The 16,489-nt window shown below is 38.2% G+C and overlaps 1 protein-coding gene across 2 annotated transcripts; it reads right to left on the reverse strand.

Moving 5' to 3' along the window:
• Window positions 1-424: 424 nt before the first annotated feature.
• Window positions 425-16,053, reverse strand: KLHL31 (kelch like family member 31). 2 transcript variants are annotated; one of them, XM_081943045.1, is made up of 3 exons: window positions 15,897-16,053; window positions 10,093-11,296; window positions 425-3,825 (listed from the first exon to the last, which is right to left on the reverse strand). In XM_081943045.1, the coding sequence occupies exons 2-3, from the start codon at window positions 11,262-11,264 to the stop codon at window positions 3,093-3,095; spliced, it is 1,905 nt and encodes a 634-aa protein (XP_081799171.1). In that variant the 5' UTR covers window positions 11,265-11,296; window positions 15,897-16,053; the 3' UTR covers window positions 425-3,092. The 2 variants fall into 2 exon arrangements, with proteins under 2 accessions (XP_081799171.1, XP_081799172.1); XM_081943046.1 differs by lacking the exon at window positions 15,897-16,053 and adding an exon at window positions 14,899-15,079.
• Between the last annotated feature and the right edge of the window lie 436 nt (window positions 16,054-16,489).

Below are 16,489 nucleotides of genomic sequence, written 5' to 3' on the forward strand. Positions count from 1 at the left end.
GGTAGAGAATTACTCCTTCGTGTAATTGTTTCTTTCTTAAATGTGGCGATTGATAATGAATCTTACTATCAAAAGATATCAGTGGTACATCACTTGAGAGTTCTAGGCAGGTGTCATTGCAATTATTCACAAGATATGGTGTGCCCCAGCTCTAATTAGAATTTGAAAAAACTGGCCCTGGCCAGTGGCATCAGGAATGGTAGGGCCATAGAAGATACCTGCTAACTTTGGGTTTATTGCTTCGGTAAGTGGTACCTTGCTGGAATCAGTTCAGATCAAGTGTCTAGTCTAGCAACACCTGTGCCTTTTGTTTTACTTAGGACTGATAACATTTGTGCATAGCCAGATGTATATGAACTTCTGATATACTTTGTTACTTCCCACCCAGTCCCTGCCCACAAATATAAATAAAGTCCCAAACAAATTAGGTTATTTTGCTTTGGCAGCTCGTAAAGAAAGAGAAATTGTTCCTATTTTTACATTGTTGGTTTAAACTTTGACAGACACACACTGACAGGGCCATTCAAGTATCAAACAACAACAGTAACAGCACACCTTGCAGACTAATTTAGTTGTATCTTCATTCTTCTTCTTTCATACTATGTTATGTCAGCAATTCAAGTGAAAGCATTGGTAAATTAACATGAAGATTTTGGATCCCTGTCAGATATTCTAAACAATGCTATTAACTTATTGGACCAAATAATTTTCCAAATTTCAGCTTACTTGTGGTAAATCATTAGAAAAATATATTAGCCCATGGTTTTCAACCTTTTCTTCACCACAGACCCCTTTTAAATACCTTTGTGGTCACAGACCATGGCCACGGACCCCCCAAGACTTAACTCAAGATTTAAATCATAAAATTTCTCCAACCCTCCATGGACCCCTGTGACAACATCGTGCCCCCCCAGAGGTCTGTGGACCACAGATTGAGAACCACTACATTAGACTATGATAGGGAGGATAATGATTAAAAAACAATATATAAACACTTTTTTTTGTTATGGATCAAATATGAAGCAATTGTTTGACATTTTAAAAAGCTTACATGGTACGATCAAGACAAATTTAAGTGCACGCTTACCTGGAAGTAAAGACCATTAAACTCAATCAAAACTGCAATTTTATGTAGGCTTGTTTTAAAAGAAGCTCCCTTAAGCCCAATGGTGCTTTTTTTTTAAAGAGGCATCAGAGAAATGAAACTATCAGAATACAATTCAGAAATATTAAGATCAACAGAAATTTTGGATAAGGCACATTTAATGACCTTTCATGAGCAGAAGGGCTTTTCTTTGTAAAATGGTGGGAGGCAACTCATTCCTTTTAATGCATCCTCAGACTGTTTTCTGGAGAGTTATAGATGAAGAGAATTGGGCTGGGAGTACAAGATATATAAGTAACAAAGTGGAGGGAAAGACTTCTTGAGGCACATGCTTACATGACAGTCCTCACACACTGTGTGTTGCATAGATGGCTAATATATATGGCTGACATATTTTGGAATATATGGTTTAGTGAATAAAGCACAGTTGGCTGGATTTGTAGTACTTGATAAGACAGAACTATATACATAATGGTTTAGTGCAATGTATGAAACCTGATATACTATTTCTTTATTATAACTTTCTAACCACCTGGGGCGAACCATACATATGCTATGCCAGATGACATTGAGTATCATGAAGAAACCTTGATGAAGTATCCCCGCTATCTTAGCTGTGAACTGCCTGGCTGACATTTCCTGGTGTGTGTGTGTTGTGTTAATTTATTTAAAGCCATTGATCGGACTCATTTATATAGAGTGAAAGAGAGCTAAGTCACCACCTTTTCTCTGGCATCTTTATTTTATTCCACACAACATGCATGAGTTGAAGAAACGGTGAGGTCCCTGGTTGAAGCAGCTACATTGTGCATCTATTCTTGCTTTCTGTTAGCTAAATTACCTCCCTTCCAAATTCAGATGACATGTGATCTGACCTTTTGCAGACCTTGGGTCAGCATAACGAAAGTTTCATAAGCCTAACCACAGGGTAAAATCTGTTTCATGTAAACATTTTACTGAAATGTTGACATCGTCCCAGGCACTGCAGAAATATGGCATAATTTACTTATATCTATATTTCTCATATTTATAGAGTTAATCTATTATTATTCCTTCTTGTAGATTATAGGTGGATTCATATAACTCACTATATGTGATTTGCCTCTGATTTAGCATGTTATGGGAATTGAGCTATTTAGCTTTTTAAGCAATGATTTAGCTTACTGTGTAGCTCAGCCAATTATGATTTATTCAGTAAACAATATTAAAGCAAAACACTGCATTCTGGGAATAAATCCTTATTTAAAATACTAATTGCTTCCAGATAAGTCTCATTATTCTGTTTCATTCACAGAAGGTTGTAGAGGATTCCAATAGAGATGTCTGCAAGAAGTCAGGATGACATCACTGGTGTCAACATGCAAATAATGTGAATTCTGTAATTGGCCTCAGTATCTTTGTATCTTTGATGCAAATTATATAATGCATGTCCTTTGCCCTATGATATTATGATGAGCATGATGCCATTTGCCCCCAACTACAGATGCCCATGGACTTTAGAAATATTAGTCTTCCATTTGCAATTCTGATATATTGCTTCATCTTTTACCTTTACCTCTATGGAGAGAAACTTAGCTGAACGGTGCCTTCTGATCAGCCATGCTTTGAGCTATCTGCTTGGAAACAAGTTTTTCTAAATCGATTGCAGAAACTGAGCAAGAGGTCTCACAGGAAGTAAGGTACTTTGCTCTTATGATCAATGGATCAGAGGCCTTTGTCTTATAGTGCACATTTGTAGTGCAGAAAATGTATTAGGTTTAAATTTCTTTGGTCATACCATGTGTTTTCAATCCCATGAAAATTGGCCACTTTTTCATTTTATAAAACTGAAATACATGCCACTAGTGTTTAATATTTCTCTCCTCAATCCCTTCTGATAGGGACACTTCTTAAAAGGGGTTACAACCCAGTAATGGGAAAGAAATGTTTTAAAAGTTTAGCATAGCTTTTTAAAATCCATAGGGGGGGTTAATTTAAAAAAAAGAACTTAAATACTAACTGGTACTGAAGATACCGAGCTAGATCTCGATTCCCTGGTTTTAGTGTTCGGCATGGCAATGGTGCAGCATGACACTCCTACGGTAGCTTCAGGTAGCTCATCTTCATCGGTCCATTCATTAAGGTTGGGGTTGTAACACTGAATACATTTCTTGTATTTCTTTTCTATTTCATTCCAGCCTCCTACTAAGTAAATTTTTCCATTAAGAGTAGAAGCACCAGCAGTGCTCACACCAGTTGGAAGAGGAGCAACATAATTCCACTGGCCAGAATATGGACTATAGCATTCAACAGGAAGTACATCAACTCTTTCCCCTCGCCCTCCCAGTTGGGATCCTCCCATGACGTAGACCTTTTCCCCTAGGGTAATGGCACAGTGCCATCCTCTCGGGGTGCTAAGGCTGGCCTTGTCTTGCCAGTTGTCACTAGCAGGGTCATACATGCAAACCGAGTGGGAGTAAGCATTATTGATGTAGCCTCCTGTGACCAAGATCCTGCCGTCTACTACTGCACTAGCATGGCAGCACCTGGGCATCTCCAGGGGAGACTTCAGCTGCCACTGGTTAATTGTAGGGACATAACATTCAACCGAAGAGAGACACCCTTCAGAATTGCGACCACCAACTGCAAAAAGGAGACCATTGAACACATTCAGACTAAAATGAGTGCGCTTTTGATTCATATTGGCCAGATGTATCCAAGTGTTGAAGCGAGGATCGTACCTGAAAAAAAATTAAGGAAGTATTAATGGCACATGAATGCTAGCTACATTTACAGGTGTTGTATTGTTGAAACTTTATTTTCTAGCTTTATTTTTCAGTAGGTCACCTTGTCCAGGTTGCCGTGGCTGGGTCACCCTGGTGGGGTACCACTGCCATCTCTCCATGGCCAGGTCACTGCCGCTGGCTTACCCTGAACAATTGGACCCAGGACAAGTCACCCTGGCCAACTGGACAACTCACAGCCATGGGACAATTTGAGGACAAAGTAGGGAAGGGAAGAGGCACTTTCCCTTTCCCTTCAGCAAAAGAAACATTAGCCCCAGTAAATGAAACACGGGGGGTGGGGCCAACTTTCAGGGAGGAGAATTGCCACTGTGCGATGATTTGAGGATGAAGTGGGGAGGGAAAGAGGCACCCCCCCCCCAGAATAAAAATCAATCCCATGTGGAGGGGGATCCTGAGTAGAGTACCATTCTAGACTATTAATTAATTCTGTACTTAGTCTTAATAATTAAAAGAGATATACAAATAACAAATCAGAAGAGTGACTTTGATAATTTTATTTTTGTTTTGTAAAATAGTTTCTTTTGAAGTTTTCAAGGACTTTCTTGGATGAGAGAAGGAGAAAATGAAAAGAAATCAAGTTTTGTAATTCTACTTAAAGGTCCAAATTGTTAAAACTAAAGGGAAGGAATATAAAGTTGATTTATTTGATTGAGGTTAAAATATGTACATTATTGTTTCTGATAACCCTTAATGGATTGTTGTTGACCAGGACTGAACCATGAGACTTTAAAGATTTGTTTATAGAAAAGAGAAGAGATATAGGAAGAAGAAATTTTTTCTTCTATTTTCAGTGATAAGGTATTGTATTCAAAGTAAAGGGAAGGAATACAAAGTTGGTTTAGTTTGTATGTGTGTGTGTGTGTGTGTGTCTGAGGTGGCATTCAGCAGGTTCTGACCAATTCTGGACAACTGGTAGCGCAAATTTTGAGTAGTTTGGAGAACCGGTAAATATCACCTCTGACTGGCCCCACCCCCAGGAGGAAATGGGGATTTTGCAATAACCTTCCCCTGGAGTGGGGTGGGAATAGAGATTTTACAATATCCTTCCACTGCCACACCCACCAAGTCACACCACGCCAAGCAACGCCACACCAAGCAACGCCCACAGAACCAGTAGTAAAAAATGTGAATCCCATCACTGGTGCGTATGTGCCCATGCACACCCATGCACACCCACCGGTATTTCTGAGACCTCTTAATGGACTTTTGCTGACTAGGATTGAATGATGAGGCTTTCACAAATTGTTTATAGATAAGATATGAGGTAATGGGAAGGTAGTGTTGCATTTTCATAGAAGGTCAGAAATTATTTCTGTTGTTTGTACTTGCTGGGATAAAGGAGGAAGTTATTTCTTTATATATTTCTTTTCTTTTGCTTTACTATATTCATTCGTTTTATTTCTTTTCTATTTTTTATTTTATTTTCTGCACTTTCTGGCTTTTCATTCCTTCATACTTCTTACTTTGTATTCGTTTTTTTTAATCTTTGTAATGGAAATTTTAATAAAAATATTATTTTTTAAAATGTGGCCAGGAAAACTGCACAGACTTGTTTCTGTAGTCACCAAGGGTCAGAATTGAGTTGATGGACCATAACAACAATGACAGATATTTTTGAAAGTAACAATTGGATCAGTTGCAGGTCTGTCGAAATAGACCAGGCTGGATAAGGTAATCTCAAATTTGTTTTCCAGAAATGTGTAATACTTTTTTTTAAGTCTGCATTTTTTGTTCAGAACAGGATTTTTTAAAAATGCTTATAAATAATTACTAAAACATTACCAATTGTTATGCAAATGTAGAAAAGGAAAACTTATATTATTTTACTATCACTCTTCTTACAGAGTCCTTTCTAGAAAATTAGATGGGAATTTTCAAAAGATGTGAAGCTAATAAATGAAAAGTTCCAGTGATACAGCATACTGAAGGAAGGAGGTCCTAAAGTACAACCAATTTCAAATAAGTTCTTTGCATCACATCTCAAAATTCAAAGCAAAATTTTGGAATGATTTCCACCGTTCTTCTATAGAATGTGGCATCCTGCTTCTTACAGATTTTGAGTGTGAGGCACAAATTCATTTTTAGAAAGTTCCTTATGCATGGACAATTTACTCTTTAATCATGAGAGGGCAGTGGGGGGAAGAGGAGGAGAGAAAGGAGGAGTGGAAAGGGGAGAGAGGAGAAGGGGAGAGGAAGGAGAAGTAGAGAAGAGAAGGGCGACAGAGAGAAGTAAGGAGGTAGGGAGGGGAAGGAGAGAGGGAGAAGAAAGGTACAAATATGGTGTATGGAGAGCAGAAGAGCCAATAATAGTTTTTGGGAGCTGATGGTAAGGTGAATTGATGTAAACATTTAATAATACAATATATTGTTAGCTATGTAATAGTATACATGTGGTTATATGTTATGAACATGGAAAAATAAAAAACTTAATTGAAAAAAAAAATCTACTCTCTAATCAGAAAGACGTACATAGACTGGCAGTTTCTCACGACATGCCAGAGACCAGACATTGAATGTTCTGCATGTAAGTCCTAATTTCTAGTGCTGAGATACAATTCTTCCCCAAATTGAAACGTGATTTCAGACTGTGTATAATTAGGAGGTGCTTGAAGAGAAAAACTAACCGTATATGATTTGGCATACATGGTGGATAGTACATGTCTTCTTTGCTGCAAGACATATGTGGGAAATGGAACATATACATCTTTCCATTCCATAAGTAGTAAGCAGCAAAATATATGTATTTCTAGCATTGAAACTACAGTCATGTTGGCTGATTCTAGAAATTATTCTGAGCAGTTTGGAAGAAGAATGGATCGTTATAATAACAAATGTGTTGTAATGAGTTAACACAGTGGGCTAAAATGCTGATGCTCTCATGAAGCTCACAAGATACTCTGGGCTGGTCATTAACACTCAGGTTCTCAGGATCAAGTGAGGATAAAATGTTGAAAGGGTAAATTGTGTGTGTCATCCTCAGCTCTTTAGAATAATGTTTAGAGAGGAAATGCAGATGTCCGTAGTGAAAAATGTACTGATTACCGTACATTTATGTCTTCCTTCTAAAATGGAAACGTCTTCCTTGAGTGGTCTTTTGGCAAATCCTTTCACAGCAAATATATCCCCTATTATACCCTCCTCTTAGTTTTTTTCCTTCCTTTATCAGGATAGTCATGATAAAAAAGGAAGTACTGGCATACAAGGTTACTGCCAAACAGGAGTCCTGGAAGTTGCTCAATTGTTCTGGATGTTCCAGAAAACATGGAGGGCTATAAAAAGTTCTTTCGTGTTTCAAATAAATGAAAGTCACTAAGAATTCCTTAACAGGACATAAACCACACACTTTTGCCCTAATAGACAGAAAGATAGTGTTGGTAACACGGGATAATTTTTATCAAGAAAATTATGCAAATAAAAATTACTATCCTCAAATTTCAATCTGAATCACTCATACTTTGTTTTTTATTTTAAAAGAAGCAGATTAAAATAATGGAACTCTGTTGTTGCAGGAAAAGATAGCAATAGCACTTAGACTTATATAACGCTTCACAATGCTTTCTCTGAGTGGTTTACAGAGTCAGCATATTGCCCCCAACAATCTGGGTCCTCATTTTACCGACCTCAGAAGGATGGAAGGCTGAGTCAACCTTGAGCCAGTCAGAATCGAACTGCTGGCAGTCAGCAGAATTAGCCTGAAATATTGTATTCTAACCACTGCACCACCACAGCTCTTAGAAGATAATGGTAACCATGCTCCTCAATCATCAACTGTACTTGAGGAGGGGAGGAAATGAGTGAAACTGAATATTTATGTATTTTTCTTTTTTTAGCATATGTGGAACAAAACATAACTTGATTTAATGTAAATTGAATTAACATTACTTACACAAACTACCTAATATGATTGCTCTCCAAATATTTATTAATTTATTAATTTCCTACACTCACGTTCTGTCATTGACTCTCTGATTCTCAAAGGAACTCCAGGAGATGAAGCACCAGAAGATATCAATCAATCAATCAATCAATCAATCAATCAATCAATCAATCAAGCTTTTATTTCTAAACCGCACCCTCTCCTAAACAGGACTCGGGGCGGTGTACAGTCATATATGCTAGAATGTCACTGGAGAAAGACAAAGAGCTAATCTGACTCAATATAGGTAAGAGCCTTTAATAATGGGTGTCAAATTTGCACCATCACATTGCCATCACATGATGTTATCACAACATTTTTCCCCTTTGCAGAGCTGGGGTGGGCCTGACCTGCTCTTATTGCATCCGTAGAGGATTATTTCAGGCATGTATTGGACAAAGATACTTGGATTTACTTTGAATTGGACTCTAGTTGTGTAAGTCTGGTAGTATTGACTGAGATACAGTCTGGCAAAAAACAGGGAAGAGTTTCTCATATTACTAATATTTTATTATCTGGGAAAAGTTTGAGCTTTCTAGCCCCAAGAAGTGGACAAGATCCTCAGAGCTGTAACCAAAGTCACCTATACATTAGATCCATGTCAGTCCTGATTGGTCAAGGCTACCAAGGAGGTGACATATGGTATATATGTGGTGATGAATTCATCCTTGAGAGAGGGGTGGTTCTGCTTGCAATTATGGAGGCAATGGTCTACCCACTTCTCAAGAAGTTATTGCTGGGCACAGAGGTATTGGACAATTTCTGACCCAAATGAGAAACCATCAACTTCCCTTGTTGAGAAGGTTATTGAGTTGCAGTTTCTGAGGGCTCTGGAAGTCACAGATTATCTAAATCTGTTAGATTTCAAGCCTAGATAGAATGCCAAAACAGCATTGATTTTTTTGGTTGATAACTTATTTTAGGACAGGATGGGAGCATCCTGGTGCTGTTTGAATTCTCAGTGGCCTCTGGTAACATTGATCGTGATGTTCTTCATTATGAGCTTAGCAGGTTGAAAATGAGAGGCAGAGGTTACAGTGGTTTTCCTTCTTGTAGGGTGGTTTCATGTTAATTGAGGCAGGGGATGGGGCTGTCACAGCTTAGTCCTGAGGCTTTGCTTTGTATTATGCCTCAGAGCATGATTTTCTTCCTAACCCTACTTAATATCTGTCCTCATGGGGTTAGGTATCATCAGCACATTGATGAAACCCAGTGATGTATCTCAATCTTTGCCATCCAAGTGATATTGTTGAAATTGTCTCAATACCTGGAAGTTGTAAGAGTCTGGATGGGGGAGAGCAGGCTCAGAAAACCATAGTAAGACTGAGTGACTGGGATCATTTGGATGCAGAAAGTTTCTATCTTCATTTCTAGAGAAGGTCTCGTATGCCTAATAGAACCAGTGTGCAATTTGCAAAAATCCACCTTGTGCACAAAATCTGGATTGGGAGTTCTACTCATGATCATCACTACCTTTGTGTGGCTATACAGACTGCTACTTCACTAGTTGCACTGGGTACCAGTAGACTCCTGGATGCAATCCAAGTTGCTGGTATAGGGCTTAGTTATTTGCAAGACTGCCTGTCTCTAATTATTTCTGCCTACTCAATAAGATTTGACCTGGTGGGCATATTCTGGGTCTTGACACGTAAGCAGTGCTAACAGGACATGTGTCTTCTCTATTACTGCACCTGTCTTATGTAACAACATCTCCCTGCATGCCCACCATCCCAAATCCAGATGGCTCTACTGGATTTCTCATTTCCTTCTGAAAGGCTCTGTCTCTTAGACACTGGCTTGGGAGTTTATATGCATATCACAATAGTAATGTTTTTCAATTTTGAAAATTGCCTCTTGTGCAGTAATATATAATAATTTAATGTATTTTGGTTAATCTGTGATGTTTTTAATACTATACACTCTCATATTGATTGGGAAATGTTATGAATTGATCAAATGTAACAATATAGCCAGAATTTTTGTAGCATTCAGGAATTTGCTTCCAAGGCTGAAGTGAGATAGGGCAGCTGCATGTGATCTCAGACTGCTTTGCCCCAAAGCATAAAGCGGATCAGCAGACTTCTCCATGAAAAAATAACATGCAAAATTATACCTCTTCGCATAAAATATCACTAGCTATTTTAATACGTATAACCCTAGAAAAGAAGAGAGAAAGAATTTCTCTTCCTTTCTCTTCCCCGCCACATAGATACACATATTTCTCCTTCTTTTTCTGGAGCTGTTGTGTCCATGCTATGTCTCCACTGCTATATATAATCAGTTACCTGCAAAAATTGCTGACTGCATGCTTTGCCTGATTTCTGGCATCATTCTGATCTTCACCACCTGCTACATAGAGAAACCCATCCATCACGGTGACACACTGGTTGAAGCTTTTGGCAGGCATCTCTGTAAGTCTTTTCCATCCATTGTCGGGATCTCTGTATAAAATGTCTCTGCTGAGGGATTTTTCTGTTAAAGCTGGACGTCCCCCGACTGTAACTAAGACTCGTAATCCTCCTCGAATCCTGGTTCTTCTTGACTGTAGAGTATTCTGGTGGTAAGGAAGTAAGTGGTAATTCATGGCATCTACCAGAAGTCTGTGGCAATCTGTATCTAACATCATTCTTGGTACAGTCTGAACATAATTCACCAGGTCCTGGGCAGAGATGGTACCAAACCGAATGTTGCTCAAAAGATCTGCGGCATACTTAGTTCTTTTTTGGTCAAATTCCAGCCATCTCATTGCAATCTGGAATGCAATAAGTTCAGAAGGCAACTGCAAGTCATCATCTGCAAGAAGTTCGTTGATCTGTTCAAAAGTAAGCTTTAAGAATTGATCTGATTCAGAAAACTCAATGAAGTTGTCTCTAATGAATTTCTGTGATGCTTCCTTAGCAGTTTTCAGTCCATATGTCTCTGCAATGTTGACAACATACATACAATTCTCCACATTGATTTCTTGCATCAGAAAGTCACTGCACATCTTCACAAGGGTATGTATCTGAAGATAAATGGCTGTGGAGATAATACTACCTATAGTATACAGGGAAAGTGTAAGTTTTCCAGTATAGGCGTATGCAATCACAGTGGCTAGGCCCAGTGGGGATACGTCATTGAGGTCCACTCTTTGAGTTGATGGATCTTTCTTTAGGATGTTATGGAAGTAATCACTGCAGGATGCCATCACCACCTTGTGAACATCAAAGGACTTGGTTTTGGTACCAATTATTAAATCACAGAGAAAATTTTCCAGCCTCATCCTACACAAACCTTCCAAGAGGTTGGGACTATAGAAAGCATCAGAAACTTCCGTGGAAACACAACTGAAACCGTTGCCTCCTTCTAGGAGGGTATTCAATCCATTGAGCTTGCTGAATGGCCCATCTTCCACTATGATGGTTAACTCATTGATATCCGTCTTGTTCTTCTTGACATTCTTCTTCTTAGGCGCCATGACTGCAATACAATATCACAGCCAAGAGCTTGCTAAGAAAAACCCAGAACAAAGAAAAAAATAATTTGTACACCCATATTTAAACATCTTTCTACAACTGATCCCAAGGCTATAATCTATAAGCATGAAATATAAAAGAGCAGGAGAATAATTACTAACACATCTGCAGCATTTGGTTGGTATGCCTATATGGTTAATTATCACTTGGTAAATCTAGTTTGTATCCTTCTTCAGATGTGATGAAAGCAGAGCATTTTTGCAGGAGTCACCCCAGTCTCCCCAGATTTCAATCCTGAATGCTGAAATGGATTTTTATTCAATTTAAATTGTATATGAAAAGGTCCTTTTGGCTGTTAATCCAAGTAACCTTACTAATAACCCAAGCTCAAATCCAGAATTTAACAGAATTAAATCTATTAAAAGGAACATGTACAGACCTCCCTCCCTTTGCCACAGTACTTGCAGTACAAAAGTAGGTTGAGGAACGTGAAGCCAAAAATGCTTGATCCTGAGCCTTTCACGCATTTACATTACCTCTTCAGCTGTAAGGCTTGAAAAGGACTAACATGTCACGTTAATTTTCTAATATTTATTCAATTGCAAATTTGACTATATTTTTCAGATTAGTTTTCACTTCAGATTAAATTGGACTCCTATACAGTCCTAATTTGTTTGAAAACAAAACTCACTAAATTAAACTCCAACTCCATTCTGAATTACCAGAGCCACTTAGGTTATAGTGAAGGTTCTGACTTACAAACAGGAGACTGGGTTCTTGTACCACTTTGGGCATGGAAGCCAGTGGGGAGACTTTGGGCCAGTTACTCTCTACTGGCCAACCTATCTTACAGAACTGCTGCTGTTGAAAAAATAGGAGGAAGGAGTACTAGACATGTTTGTTGCCTTGAGTTGATTAAATATTTTTAAAAGATATAATAAAAAGCTAATAAAAATAATAATGTGGATGTTTGTTCATTAAAAATCTATTCTTGTCTTTCATATAAAAAGACAGATGGCTCTACTCCCTTCTTAATTGAAGCCTACAGGAATGGAATTATTTCCCTTTAAAACATCGATATTTGCATAAAGGCCTTGCAACAGATGAGAGAAAGATAAATTGGTATTTTAGTTGCTTTGGACTTCAACTTCTATGGAAAGCATAACCAATGGTGAAGAATTCAATACAATACAATACAATAGTAGAGTTGGAAGGGACCTTGGAGGTCTTCTAGTCCAACCCCCTGCCTAGGCAGGAAACCCTATACCGTTTCAGACAAATGGCTATCCAACATCTTCTTAAAGACTTCCAGTGTTGGGGCATTCACAACTTCTGGAGGCAAGCTGTTCCACTGATTAATTGTTCTAACTGTCAGGAAATTTCTCCTCAGTTCTAAGTTGCTTCTCTCCTTGATTAGTTTCCACCCATTGCTTCTTGTTCTACCCTCAGGTGCCTTGGAGAATAGTTTGACCCCCTCTTCTTTGTGGCAACCCCTGAGATATTGGAACACTGCTATCATGTCTCCCCTAGTCCTTCTTTCTCTTAAGCTAAACATACCCAGTTCCTGCAACCGTTCTTCATATGTTTTAGTCTCCAGTCCCCTAATCATCTTTGTTGCTCTTCTCTGCACTCTTTCTAGAGTCTCCACATCTTTTTTACATCGTGGCGACCAGAACTGAATGCAGTATTCAATTCTGGGGACTTTGGTTTGAGAAAGGATATGATAGAGATATATAAAACCATGGAAGGAATGGAAAAAATGTATACAGGCTTTTTTTGTCTATTACTCAAAATACTAGGATCAAGGCTCATCCAGTGAAGCTGATTGGAAGGATGTTGATCTGACTAACAGGGCTATTCTTAAGTTTGAAGGACTAGATCAAACTAGTTAATTGCTTTTTGAATAAATGTATGGGTTTCATTAGCAGGCCCTGATGACTATGTTTAAAGTTTAATGGATCATTTGACTTGATGTAATGGAGACATTAGTTCTCCATGTTAGAAGAGTTACTTGTCCTAATATAACCTTGTTAATTTTCCATTGTGTTGTATTCCATTACAAGCATCTTCTGAGTAGATGTCATTCTATTATTAAGTCTTGCTCTTGTGCAAATGGCATTTTTATGTTTCTATTCTATGCCCTCATATCTAGTTATGTATTAACATTTGTTTGGTTGCTACCTGACCATTGTTTTAAGCAGAAAGTTAGAATAGTATTTAATAGATGAATTCTATGTTTGAGGTTACATATATTAGAAATGTATATAACATATGTAATCCTGAGTTGTCTGGAATACAGGTTCAGGTTTTTATAGCTACAGCTTAAATGCCTCCCAGAACTCTGTTTTAACAGATGAATATCATTTTTAATTTTGCATTCTCTGAAATAAAATATTTGGGGTATAATATGTTCAAAGTTATTTCTGCAACTGATAGGCTAAATTAGGTTTATGTTATAAGCTGCTAGTGTGTAAGCTATAGGTTTCCTAAAATGTCCATTGGTTTGATCTGATTCCTTATTTTGATCAGCTTTAATGATTAACTACTGCTTTTCAACTGCTTAGGGCTACTTAATTACAGAATACAGATTGATGGAGTTGGAGGAACCTTGGAGATCTTCTAGTTCAACCCCCTGCTCAAGTAAGAGACCCGGTACTGTTTCAAACAAATGGACATCTAGTCTCTTCTTAAAAATCTCCAGTGATGGAGCAGTCACAACTTCTGGAGACAAGTTGTTCCATTGATTAATTGTTCTCAATGTCAGGAAATTTCTCCTGAGTTCTAGTTTGGATGTCTCGTTGATAAATTTCCGTCCATTACTTCTTGTCTTGCCTTCAGGTGAACATAATAAACTTCTCATTTTACCTCCTTTTTGTTTCATTGTCCCTAAATATTTTGTTAACTAACTCAAATGCCAGCAGCAATAGAACAACATTTTAAAATTACACTGAGATTTCTCAGTAATGGAAATGTTGGCAAGGGAATTTGGGGAGTTGATCCAAACTTTTGAAGGGCGCTCAGTTTCAGGAAGATTGATTTACATTCATTTCTAATTGCTATTATGAGCAATACCTTGAAACACTTTACAAATAAAAATAATTAAAATATAAATATGATTCCCAACTGCTATAAAATATAGTGTTTTCACGCATTTGATGGATGTTAATTGGATTTTTATTTTAAATGGGCCAATGTTTTTATTTGAATTTTCTATCCCATTGTGAGAAGCACAAAAAACTTCACTTGGAAAGCAGCCATCATCTCCCCAACAGACAGTCCAGTATACAGTATAAACGTTAGGAAACCTAATATACAGACTCTACAATTTGCTCTTTTTCATATTTCATTTTGGTGTTCAGTCAGTTAGAGACTGAAACACCTGCCTGTGATGTCCTACAGGGAAGTTGCAAAGTTTTGGACCAGGGGTGGGTTCAAATCTCCATTCAGATACGAATCACTCTGAATGGCCACAGACCAATCATTCTCATACTCAGACTAGCCTAGTCCAGAGAAAGAATAAGAAATATCTTCCTTGAGGAAACCTCAGAGTACCAAATAAATAAATAACTGGTGAAATATAAAAGCAACATGTTGCAAGGAGGCATAGTGCCAAAGTGGCAAATATAAAATTGTTACCTTATTTTCTGTAAAACAATCTCTAATGCAGCATTTCTCTCATCAAGGATTTCACACTTAAGTCTTCAAACATGCCCCATTGAACATTTCATGCATCCAAATGAAGAATTAAACTCCTTGGAGGGGGGGGGGGGGAGCATAACTGCTCTCATAACTCCTCCCAAAGAACAGCTATGCAGGCAGAAGGGAGAGAGCTATCTGTGTTCAAAGTGTCCAAGTTGCTCGCATGCCAGAAGGATCTGAGATCCCTCTCCCCAAGCATTACCAAAGCAGTGGGTCAGCTGCTCCTTCCCCCCTCCCTTATCTCCCCTCCCCAGCCACATTCTTCAGGCTGCATCTGTTGAAACCTGTCAGGGCTATTTCCAAGAATAGCCATGCTCTCTGGCCTTCAAATGGCTTGCCATTTTAAGACACGTTCAGTTTAAAATGTCTGCCTTTCTTCAGAACATAATTCTTTTTCTTACCGAGGTACTTAGGGAGTGTGCTTAATTTTTAAAAAGTTAGATTAAGTAACTTTGATAGGATAAAATACTTAACATATGATAGTTACATTTAAATTTCCTCCCCCATTTTGCTAAACTGGTATTCCTTTAGCTGTTAAAATATTCTCATCTTATTTTCTTTAACATGTCAAAGAGGCTATTACCTTCACTTATAGAAAATCCAAGTTAATAATATTTTTAAAAGGTAGCCTTTCATTGATTAAGTGGGACAAGTGCTGTTTTTTTTAAAATCAAACAGTCAAAGGAGGGGAGTTACATCCATCAAATTAAATTGCACACACTGTAGGAAGAAAGATAATTACAGAAAAATTATCTCTAACTTGATTTACTAAGGACTCTTCACACCTATAATGGTAGAATTCTGTTCATAGCTTGGGGCTTCGTGTCAGATTCATGTCAAATGAGATTTGGACTATAAACACAGGCAGGAAAAACCCTCTTTATGAACGGTAATTAAAGCCAATCTCAAAAAGAATAGGATTAGGTTCTCCTTACCCTTTTTCAGGAAAGAGGCTTCCTGGGGCGTCCCAGCACAGTATCTATGAGAATACTGTATCTTGTGAAAAGAAAAGAAAAAAGGGAGGGGAGGAAAGAAGGAATGGAAGTCCAGATGTCACCTGCCTGGTTCTACCAATTGAAGATTCTAGTGTGACCTGCTGCCACCGAGGAGAAGAGAGACTGGAGTTTGCGCTTTGGGGCACTTTAAAAATGACCCCTCCTCCCATCCCTCCCTGTCACCGGGGGAGTTTTTGTTTCATGTGTCTGCCTGGTTTTGAATCTCAAGTAAATTTCACTGGGCTTCTTCATGGCAAATGAAGCAGAATAAGAGATAAGCAACAGAAAAGCTATGCTTTCCATTGCAGTTGTTTCTCGCCTGCAACCATGAAGCAGCTTGTAGGATCATTACGTTTTTCTTTAATCTTCTTCCCGTCCTTTGAGAAAAATGGGATTTGGTAATTCAGCATTTTCTCTCCCTTACTTCAAACCATACACGGAAGAGCAACAGCTGGGAAAAACTCTCCCCCTGCCCCACCCAACAGGAGAACAAAGAAGCTGCTTTGGTGTGGCTTATCCATGTAGCAGAGGAT

This window comes from Natrix helvetica (assembly GCF_964273705.1).
Source record: "Natrix helvetica genome assembly, chromosome: 2".
Classification (NCBI taxonomy): domain Eukaryota; kingdom Metazoa; phylum Chordata; class Lepidosauria; order Squamata; family Natricidae; genus Natrix; species Natrix helvetica.